General features: G+C 39.2%; 1 protein-coding gene across 1 annotated transcript in view; it reads left to right on the forward strand.

Annotated features, from left to right (window-relative positions):
• The window catches only part of ARHGEF38 (Rho guanine nucleotide exchange factor 38), a 152,985-nt gene that overhangs the window by 37,824 nt on the left and 102,785 nt on the right, over positions 1–12,376 (forward strand). Inside the window, exon 2 of the mRNA XM_068542303.1 lies at positions 8,558–8,739. Coding sequence (XP_068398404.1) covers positions 8,558–8,739 — 182 coding nt within the window. The remainder of the gene's footprint in view (positions 1–8,557; positions 8,740–12,376) is intronic.

A 12,376-nucleotide genomic window follows, 5' to 3' on the forward strand; every position in this document is an offset into this window, starting at 1 on the left:
TATTTTATCCTCTTTCTTTCTTTCTTTCTTTCTATTTTTTCTCCCTTTTACTCTGAGCCGTGTGGATGAAAGGCTCCTGGTGCTCCAGGCAGGCATCAGGGCCGTGCCTCTGAGGTGGGAGAGCCAACTTCAGGACAGTGGTCCACAAGAGACCTCCCAGCTCCACGTAATACCAAACGGCAAAAATCTCTCAGAGATCTCCATCTCAACATCAAGACCCAGCTTCACTCAACGACCAGCAAGCTACAGTGCTGGACACCCTATGCCAAACAACTAGCAAGACAGAAACACAGGCCCATCCATTAGCAGAGAGGCTGCCTAAAATCATAATAAGGCCACAGACACCCCAAAATACACCACCAGATGTGGACGTGCCCACCAGAAAGACAAGATCCAACCTCATCCACCAGAACACAGGCACTAGTCCCCTCCACCAGGAAGCCTACACAACCCACTGAGCCAACCTTAGCCACTGCGGACAGATACCAAAAACAACGGGAACTACGAACCTGCAGCCTGTGAAAAGGAGACCCCAAACACAGTAAGATAAGCAAAATGAGAAGACAGAAAAACACACAGCAGATGAAGGAGCAGGGTCAAAACACACCAGACCTAACAAATGAAGAAGAAATAGGTAGTCTACCTGAAAAAGAATTCAGAATAATGATAGTAAGGATGATCCAAAATCTTGGAAAGAGAATAGACAAAATGCAAGAAACATTTAACAAGGATGTAGAAGAACTAAAGAGGAACCAAGCAATGATGAAAAACACAATAAATGAAATTAAAAATACTCTAGATGGGATCAATAGCAGAATAACTGAGGCAGAAGAAAAGATAAGTGACCTGGAAGATAAAATGGTGGAAATAACTACTGCAGAGCAGAATAAAGATAAAAGAATGAAAAGAACTGAGGACAGTCTCAGAGACCTCTGGGACAACATTAAACGCACCAACATTTGAATTATAGGGGTCCCAGAAGAAGAAGAGAAAAAGAAAGGGACTGAGAAAATATTTGAAGAGATTATAGTTGAAACCTTCCCTAATATGGGAAAGGAAATAGTTAATCAAGTCCTGGAAGCACAGAGAGTCCCATACAGGATAAATCCAAGGAGAAACACACCAAGACACATATTAATCAAACTGTCAAAAATTAAATATAAAGAAAACATATTAAAAGCAGCAAGGGAAAAACAACAAATAACACACAAGGGAATCCCCATAAGGTTAACAGCTGATCTTTCAGCAGAAACTCTGCAAGCCAGAAGGGAGTGGCAGGATATACTTAAAGTGATAAAGGAGAAAAACGTACAACCAAGGTTACTCTACCCAGCAAGGATCTCATTCAGATTTTATGGAGAAATTAAAACCTTTACAGACAAGCAAAAGCTGAGAGAGTCCAGCACCACCAAACCAGCTTTACAACAAATGCTAAAGGAACTTCTCTGGGCAAGAAACACAAGAGAAGGAAAACACCTACAATAACAAACCCAAAACATTTAAGAAAATGGGAATAGGAACATACATATCGATAATTACCTTAAATGTAAATGGATTAAATGCTCCCACCAAAAGACACAGACTGGCTGAATGGATACAAAAACAAGACCCATATATATGCTGTCTACAAGAGACCCACTTCAGACCTAGAGACACATACAGACTGAAAGTGAGGGGATGGAAAAAGATATTCCACGCAAATGGAAATCAAAAAAAAGCTGGAGTAGCAATTCTCATATCAGACAAAATAGACTTTAAAATAAAGACTATTACAAGAGACAAAGAAGGACACTATATAATGATCAAGGGATTGATCCAAGAGGAAGGTATAACAATTGTAAATATTTATGCATCCAACATAGGAGCACCTCAATACATAAGGCAAATACTAACAGCCATAAAAGGGGAAATCGACAGCAACTCAATCATAGTAGGGGACTTTAACACCTCACTTTCACCAATGGAGAGATCATCCAAAATGAAAATAAATAAGGAAACACAAGCTTTAAATGATACATTAAACAAGATGGACTTAATTGATATTTATAGGACATTCCACCCAAAAACAACAGAATACACATTTTTCTCAAGTGCTCATGGAACATTCTCCAGGATAGATCATATCTTGGGTCGCAAATCAAGCCTTGGTAAATTTAAGAAAATTGAAATCGTATCAAGTATCTTTTCCGACCACAACGCTATGAGACTAGATATCAATTACAGGAAAAGATCTGTAAAAAATACAAACACATGGAGGCTACACAATACACTACTTAATAACGAAGTGATCACTGAAGAAATCAAAGGGGAAATCAAAAAATACCTAGAAACAAATGACAATGGAGACACGACGACCCAAAACATATGGGATGCAGCAAAAGCAGTGCTAAGAGGGAAGTTTATAGCAATACAAGCCTACCTCAAGAAACAGGAAATATCTCGAATAAATAACCTAACCTTGCACCTGAAGCAATTAGAGAGAGAAGAACAAAAACACCCCAAAGCTAGCAGAAGGAAAGAAATCATAAAGATCAGATCAGAAATAAATGAAAAAGAAATGAAGGAGGCAATAGCGAAGATCAATAAAACTAAAAGCTGGTTCTTTGAGAAGATAAACAAAATTGATAAACCATTAGCCAGACTCATCAAGAAAAAAGGGAGAAGACTCAAATCAATAGAATTAGAAATGAAAAAGGAGAAGTAACAACTGACACTGCAGAAATACAAAAGATAATGAGAGATTACTACAAGCAACTATATGCCAATAAAATGGACAACCTGGAAGAGATGGACAAATTCTTAGAAAAGCACAAAATTCTTAGAAAAGCACAACCTTCCGAGACTGAACCAGGAAGAAATAGAAAATATAAACAGACCAATCACAAGCACTGAAATTGAGACTGTGATTAAAAGTCTTCCAACAAACAAAAGCCCAGGACCAGATGGCTTCACAGGCGAATTCTATCAAACATTTAGGGAAGAGCTAACACCTATCCTTCTCAAACTCTTCCAAAATATTGCAGAGGGAGGAACACTCCCAAACTCATTCTATGAGGCCACCCTCACCCTGATACCAAAACCAGACAAAGATGTCACAAAGAAAGAAAACTACAGGCCAATATCACTGATGAACATAGATGCAAAAATCCTCAACAAAATACTAGCAAACAGAATCCAACAGCACATTAAAAGGATCATACACCATGATCAAGTGGGGTTCATTCCAGGAATGCAAGGATTCTTCAATATACGCAAATCAATCAACGTGATACACCATATTAACAAATTGAAGGAGAAAAACCATATGATCATCTCAATAGATGCAGAGAAAGCTTTCGACAAAATTCAACACCCATTTATGATAAAAGCCCTGCAGAAAGTAGGCATAGAGGGAACTTTCCTCAACATAATAAAGGCCATATATGACAAACCCACAGCCAACTTGTCCTCGATGGTGAAAAACTGAAACCACTTCCACTAAGATCAGGGACAAGGTTGCCCACTCTCACCACTATTATTCAACATAGTTTTGGAAGTGTTAGCCACAGCAATCAGAGAAGACAAAGAAATAAAAGGAATCCAAATCGGAAAAGAAGAAGTAAAGCTGTCACTGTTTGCAGATGACATGATACTATACATAGAGAATCCTAAAGATGCTACCAGGAAACTACTAGAGCTAATCAATGAATTTGGTAAAGTAGCAGTATACAAAATTAATGCACAGAAATCTCTTGCATTTCTATACACTAATGACGAAAAATCTGAAAGTGAAATTAAGAAAACACTCCCGTTTACCATTGCAACAAAAAGAATAAAATATCTAGGAATAAACCTACCTAAGGAGACAAAAGACCTGTATGCAGAAAATTATAAGACACTGATGAAAGAAATTAAAGATGATACAAATAGATGGAGAGATATACCATGTTCCTGGATTGGAAGAATCAACATTGTGAAAATGACTCTACTACCCAAAGCAATCTACAGATTCAATGCAATCCCTATCAAACTACCACTGGCATTTTTCACAGAACTAGAACAAAAAATTTCACAATTTGTATGGAAACACAAAAGACCCCGAATAGCCAAAGCAATCTTGAGAACGAAAAATGGAGCTGGAGGAATCAGGCTCCCTGACTTCAGACTATATTACAAAGCTACAGTAATCAAGACAGTTTGGTACTGGCACAAAAACAGAAATATAGATCAATGGAACAGGATAGAAAGCCCAGAGATAAACCCACGCACATATGGTCACCTTATCTTTGATAAAGGAGGCAAGCATATACAGTGGAGAAAAGACAGCCTCTTCAATAAGTGGTGCTGGGAAAATTGGACAGATACATGTCAAAGTATGAAATTAGAACACTCCCTGACACCATACACAAAAATAAACTCAAAATGGATTAAAGACCTAAGTGTAAGGCCAGACACTATCAAACTCTTAGAGGCAAACATAGGCAGAACACTCTATGACATAAATCACAGCAAGATCCTTTTTGACCCACCTGCTAGAGAAATGGAAATAAAAACACAAATAAACAAATGGGACCTAATGAAACTTAAAAGCTTTTGCACAGCAAAGGAAACCATAAACAAGACCAAAAGACAACCCTCAGAATGGGAGAAAATATTTGCAAACGAATTAACGGACAAAGGATTAATCTCCAAGATTTACAAGCAGCTCATGCAGCTCAATAACAAAAAAACAAACAACCCAATCCAAAAATGGGCAGAAGACCTAAATAGACATTTCTCCAAAGAAGATATACAGATTGCCAACAGACACATGAAAAAATGCTCAACATCATTAATCATTAGAGAAATGCAAATCAAAACTACAATGAGATATCATCTCACACTGGTCAGAATGGCCATCATCAAAAAATCTAGAAACAATAAATGCTGGAGAGGGTGTGGAGAAAAGGGAACACTCTTGCACTGTTGGTGGGAATGTAAATTGATACAGCCACTATGGAGAACAGTATGGAGGTTCCTTAAAAAAGTAAAAAGTGAACTACCATACGACCCAGCAATCCCACTACTGGGCATATTCCCTGAGAAAACCATAATTCAAAAAGAGTCATGTACCAAAATGTTCATTGCAGCTCTATTTACAATAGCCAGGACATGGAAGCAACCTAAGTGTCCATCATCAGATGAATGGATAAAGAAGATGTGGCACATATATACAATGGAATATTACTCAGCCATAAAAAGAAATGAAATGGAGGTATTTGTAGTGAGGTGGATGGAGTTAGAGTCTGTCATACAGAGTGAAGTAAGTCAGAAAGAGAAAAACAAATACAGTATGCTAACACATATATATGGAATCTAAGGGAAAATAAAGGTCATGAAGAACCTAGTGGCAAGATGGGAATAAAGACACAGACCTACTAGAGAATGGACTTGAGGATATGGGGAGGGGGAGGGGTAAGATGTGACAGGGTGAGAGAGTGGCATAGACATATATACACTACCAAATGTAAAATAGATAGCTAGTGGGAAGCAACCGCATAGCACAGGGAGATCAGCTCGGTGCTTTGTGACCACCTAGAGGGGTGGGATAGGGAGGGTGGGAGGGAGGGAGATGCAAGAGGGAAGAGATATGGGAACATATGTATATGTATAACTGATTCACTTTGTTATAAAGCAGAAACTAACACCATTGTAAAGCAAGTATACTCCAATAAAGATGTTTAAAAAAACAAAAAAAACAAAAAAAAAACAAAGCTTGTGCCCACAATACATTGCGGAGAGTTTGTTGGTTTAAGAAATGTAAACAGAACCCGTGTTTAGAGACCGGATGGCAAAATTGTTGTTTTCTGGAAACAATCGGAGAATGACGGGAAGTCTTTGTTCCCACAATAAATTTGAGTCAAAAGAACAAACAAAGGTAGCTCTCAAGATTGCTCCACTCTGAATTCTCTAAGAAGGTTTTTATCCCTGAAGGGAGAAGTTTCTGAAGTTGAATATCTTGACTGACACTTTATTTCCAACCCTGTGACCCCCTAACTTGATTCCTAACAAGATATTGAGCAGGATTGGAAAATCTAATTTTTAATTAATAAAATCTGATATTGTACATTTCAAGTGCAGCAACTGGAGAAATCTGTAAAATAAGTTAAATTGATGTAGTAATTGAGTCCTGGAATTGAGAACTAAAAAGAACCTGAGAATGTATTTTTGGAATATTTCTTGGCCAAAGATCAGGAAAGACTCCCTTCTCCTTGCTAGACCCCCCTTATTTGTAAGGCACAAAATGTTTAGAACTTGGAAAAGCAGACATCGGTTAGAACAGTTTTTCAGCAGTGCCCCTTTTATTTTTGAGGTAATATTAAATAATAATTGAATACTATCCATACTGGTTTGCCAGCTCTCTACTAGTGAAGTTTCTGTCTGTGAGCTATTTTATACATCCCAGGAGAAAAGAAGCCCCATCACTCCCCCCTCTGCCCTCTGACTTCCAGCCCCCAACCTTTTAGAAGGAGCAGCCAAAGGTAGGCTCCCAAAGGTCACAAGGTCCACTTGTGAATACAACCTGTTCACTGCATCTCTCCTCACCAGTGACCTGCCTTTCTCTTTTATATCCAGAAGAGTTCATAATAGTGACGCCTAATTGTAACTCTTCCTGTCGAATTTGGGGTGCTGAGAGACAGGCTTTTTACACCTTCCAATAAAAGTATCATAAATTAGGAAGAACCCCCAAGTTCTCATAACATAGATCAGGATATGAAGGCTCCTTACATGATTCTCTTCTTCAATAACTTATGTAGATTATTTCTCTGGCACTGAATGGCCTAAGCCTTGTAAAACCATGTGCTGTTAAGTGCTATTGGTCAAATCCTTCTTCTTTCCTGATGAAGGAAGAATAGTTTCCAGGCAAATGACCCAGAAGCATATTCACCTGCAAGTCAGGATTGTCCAAAGACCAATCTAGTGCACCTTCCAAACTAATGCTGGAATTACCACCACAGTATGCTTCCCTAGGTTGGATTATGAAGCCTCTGTCGGGACTCCTGAAATGACTGGGCCAGGGACAGAGGAATGCTCACTATTCTTAGTGTCTATTCACATTCTAGGGGCAGTCTCTTCACATTGAACCATTAACTCTGCTATGATAGTATTCCTCCAGTTGTCTTAGCTCTGGGCTCAGCCAAGAGAACATCCTCTCTTTATTTCCATTTCCATAAGTGAGATCTGTGCCCTTTTTCCCCCATACAGAGTCTTTCTAAGCCCTTTTGTAAAGCTCTACATTCTCAGGAAGTAGTGTCAGCATTAGAGATGTCTTACACGTCAGTTACTAGAATCATATTAGTTTTAAAGGAAATAAAATTACTTCTGCAACTAGAGACTACGATGAAAATTAAGTTTGTGATGACATCAGGCTTGAAGCAAATCCATTTACACACACACATACACACTGCCCCACTATCTGTCACTGCTCTGATTTCATCTGTGACCTAGTTGTGGCTTCCAAAATTTTACATCACCGTGGGGAAGCTCATTCTTGAAGATATTTAGCTTTCTTACATTTTACTTTATATAAAACCTTGGCTACATGTGAGGATTCCCATTTATCTCAACATCTCCTCAGCACTGTGATTTTTTTAATTAAAAATTTCCGTTTGGTAGCTCAAGAATTCTGAAATAACAAGATATGCACCCCATTGAAGACGAGCTGTGAAAAATCTTTTTTTTTTTTTTTAAAAAGGGAACGCTATTTATTTATTTGGCTGTGCTGGGTCTTCGTTTCTGTGCGAGGGCTTTCTCCAGTTGTGGCGAGTGGGGGCCAGTCCTCATCGCGGTGCGCGGGCCTGTCACTGTTGCGGCCTCTCTTGCTGCAGAACACAAGCCCCAGACGCGCAGGCTCAGTAGCTGTGGCTCACAGGCCCAGTTGCTCCGCGGCCTGTGGGATCTTCCCAGACCAGGGCTCGAGCCCGTGTCCCCTGCATTGGCAGGCAGACTCAACCACTGTGCCACCAGGGAAGCCGCTGTGAAAAATCTTAGTTGAAATTTGTTTAACCTACCACTGCCTCACTCCTCAGAGATTCTGTGAACTGAAAGACAAATCTCAATCATGTACAATTGTTTTCCATTTCATGGAGATTTGTGTACCACCCACTGAGAATGAGGGGCAATTATTTTTAATAATAGAGACAAAATTGGAAGGTGTTCCACTTACTAATTAAAAATCTTCCCTTGACTTAAATGTGTCCAGAAGAAGTTCTGAACTATGATTTTATACATTTTATCTCTAGCTGAAGACCAGGTTTGTAACCTAATATAGCAGCAATGGGATATTTTAAAGACTAGACATGTCAAGTATTTTTTAACTGACCTGTTGGAAGTATTCATTCTCACACCTCTTCCCTCTCATAGTTTCATAGGATTCCAACCTTAAGGGAAACGTCCACACATCACTTCCCAAGAACACACGTGAAGACACTCTAAGCCTTTTCCCTTGCTAACAATAATCCTGCAGTGGCATTGTTTGTAATGAAGGAACCAGAAATCTCAACAGAATGCCTCATACGTACGTGTTTTCATTTAACAGAAAAGATGACCCCACAGGCTGGGTGTTCCACGGCTGAGACCCTAATTCAGGAGAAGGAACATCAGAGAATGATGGCAAAGCGTTCGAAAATCATCAAGGAGCTGATACAGACGGAAAAGGACTATCTCAATGATCTAGACCTGTGCCTTCGAGAAGTGGTTCAGCCCTTGAGAAACAAACAGGTAAATGCAACTTTGAGGGTCCCCCCTGCCGCCACCCATATCCTAAATAGGATCACCAGCACCATGAAATCAGCACTCAAGCGCATCAGGGTACCCTCTGCCACAGCGACGGTGGAGTGACGGGCCTCTTCCCCTGAGGCCCTGGGTGTGGGCTAGCAGAGGCATCCCCAGACTCAGACTTCCGTCAGCACAGGGACACCCAGAGTCAAGGAAACTGTATTCTAAACTATGGGCGAAAGGAAACTCAGTTTTTGCCATTTTGAAATTTCAATGTGTTCTTTCTTGGATTCCTGTGGAACTGCTAACAAAATGTGAGCAATGAGTTTTTAACAGTTTAGGAACAACGCACTTAATTTGACCCAAAGAAGTCAAGGTTTCAGAAGAGAAAAATGTGGGGTTTTTTTTTCTCCCCTACATTGAGAGCTCAATTAAACTTATGACTATTAACTAAGTAAAATTCAACACAGAAATTAACCTGAATGTAAGATAAAAAATTTCTCATTGATAGGACTGGCCTCAGACAAAACTTGAGGTGTAAGTTAATCATTCTCCTCCTTTTTAATCAAGGCCTTTTCAGGGAATTTCTTTCAGGCAATTAGAGTAAAGGTACAAGGATGTTTGTGTGTGTATATATATATATGGTCACTAGGGCAACAAGTGGTCCTCATATACAATTCAAACAATATACAAAAAACATAAACCATAAACAAAAACATAAACAAAGTAAAAATGATCAGAAATTCCACTACTCAAAGATAATCACTATTCACATGGTTGGGAACATCCTTTCAGACATCAGTTTGGACACTTACATATCAACACACACATATATATTTTTACATAAATGTAATCAGAACCACACATGCTACTTTGTAACATACTTGTTTCATTCAGCAGTCTGTTGGGTGTATCTTTTCATGACCACAAACACTTTGCAGTGGTTTTCTACTGTTACTGATGCTGAGACACAAATATTTTGGGTACTGTCACCTTATCTGCATAGAGTAAATTCTTATAAGTGGAATTGCTAGGTCAAAGGATATGCATATTTAGGATTTTGATAAAAATTGCCAACTGACAACCAAAAACTTGATACTGTTCTAATTTTCATTCCCATTAATATTGCTTGAGAGGGTGCTTCTCTGCATCCTCTTTAAAGCTGAGCATTATTGGTTTTACAAACAACAATGAAGACCAGGTGCCTTCGATTTCTTCTGACAAATATCTTCTTATATATTCATCAGCCATTTCTAGTCATTTAATCCCTATTCATATCCATGTCTTTTGCCCTTTAAAAAAAATTACGGCTTGTCTTTTTCTTATTGTTTTATAAAACCTCTTTTTACATTAGGGATATTCTTTTTCAACCCCACATGTTGAAGCTAATTTTCTCAGTTTGTCTTTTGCCTTCTAACCTTAAGGTTAAAAAGTCAAAACCTTCTTTATGGTTTATTCGTTTGTTTTTGCCGTGTTTAAGTGGTCGGATATATCCAACTTTGTGGATTCTGGGTTTGGCATCTTAACATGTACCCCATGATTATAAAAATATGGTGAGTCAATAGTTCCAGCATCAATTATTAAATCTTTCCCCCAGTACTTACAACATCCAGAAGCAAAGTTTATATTTCTTAGCACAAGACTCTTCTCAGAAATAATAGAAAAAGTATCTGGTCTACAAATCAGGGAAAACCAGTGTAGATCAAGGTGACCTTTGACATAAAAGGTTTATTTTGTTGTTTGGTTTAGGACAATGTATAAAGAAAAGTGGCAAAGCAGGCTTGGCATATTTCCTCATAGGGAGTCATCTTTAGTTTTCTTCCCTCATGACTTTTTATTAGGTACTTACTATTTGTTGGGTCCTGTTCCAAACACTTCATTAGTATTCTGATTTAATCCTCTCGCAGTTCTCAAGTTAGAAGGCAACTTTCTGAATCTGGAAATTTCTTAGTAATTCTGTAAAAGTAGGAATAACATTCATGGTCATGATAAAAATTTGCTCTCAAGTTTCATTGCTAAATATATAAAAATATTTTTGGTGTGTTTTTCATTTAATATAAACTAGCTGCATTGATGCAACCTCTATTCTGGCAGATATCCATGGTTATGAATAAAATGTTCATTTACAGAATTATTCACATATTGATTTTAAATACACGTGGCATTAGACTCTACCACTATCTACCCTCCCTTATGGTACAGTCCCAACCAGTCACTCCTATCTTTGAAAAAATTTAAACCTAGCTCCATGTCTCCATAACTTCTCTCTCTCTCTCTACCTAATTTTGCCATCCATTTTTGGTAATTTCAACATTCAGGCAAATGATCCACGCAGCCTCCCAGCCTCTCACTCAGTTCTTTGACTTGTTTATATCCAGCGATCTTTCCTCAACCCCGTTTCAGCCACTCGTTCCAGGGCCACATCCTACAACCATCATTACCAATAACTTCACACCCTCAGAATCAGAATTCCAGGCTTACCGTTCTCTAACCCCCATGTCCTCTCTTTCAGCTCACTCCCGCTTCTATAGCCAACAATTTCCTGATGCCGCCAGGACTTCCACCCTACTGAGCTCACCACTGCCTTTTCACATGTTCATCAAGCCCACACCTGGTTTAGTTCCCATGGGTCTTTCATTTTAAAAATCACTCCTTGCAGATGAGCTCAATTCCCTTTTCACTCTCTTTCCATTTACTTGCCTGAAAAAACCTGCCCTCCATGAAGTTCCATTGTCTGCCTACTTTCCACCTTTATTCATGCAGCTGAACCAATCTCTTAAAATTCATGACCATTTCCTTCAAGTGGACCCCCCAGTAATGTCTCTGAAAGTATTCTTTCACATCTGTTTCTTGCTCCTCACATCTCAAACACTCCCTCTTTTCTTTGAACTCTCAGCTAACACACTTTTCCATCATTTCATTGAGAAAGTAGACACAGTAAGAAGGTTCACACACTCCCATCACCAAGTCTACCAACCTATCTGCATCTCTACCCATATAACCTGGCCTGAAAACTTCTCTACTAATGCAGGATTCTATCCCCTCAAGCTTACTCCAGAATTTTAGTCCTGACAGTGTCCTTCTTCTGTCCTGCATAATTGATTTTACTTTCCCTATTGGGTCTTTCTCATCGTTGTCTGCTATCTTCAAAAACAAAAACACAAACTCTCTCTTGATCCTAAAAGAATCGTCTATATTCTCTATCTTTATTTCTTTCCCTTTTTAAGTTGAATATGAAGTATTTAATATGTATAAAATCAAAGGTGATTAAGACATGGTTCAAAATAAGCACAATTTACCAAAATTCTGTCCCTGTGATGGGTTAGTGATCAATATAAAAAAGACTACAGGGCTTCCCTGGTGGCACAGTGGTTGAGAATCTGCCTGCTAATGCAGGGGACACGGGTTTGAGCCCTGGTCTGGGAAGATCCCACATGCCGCGGAGCAACTAGGCCCGTGAGCCACAATTACTGACCCTGCGCGTCTGGAGCCTGTGCTCCGCAACAAGAGATGCCACGATAGTGAGAGGCCCGCGCACCACAATGAAGAGTGGCCCCCGGACTTCCCTGGTGGCACAGTGGTTGAGAACCTGCCTGCCAATGCAGGGGACACGGGTTCGAGCCCTGGTCTCGGAAGATCC

Source organism: Eschrichtius robustus, chromosome 4 (genome assembly GCF_028021215.1).
Source record: "Eschrichtius robustus isolate mEscRob2 chromosome 4, mEscRob2.pri, whole genome shotgun sequence".
NCBI classification, from domain to species: domain Eukaryota; kingdom Metazoa; phylum Chordata; class Mammalia; order Artiodactyla; family Eschrichtiidae; genus Eschrichtius; species Eschrichtius robustus.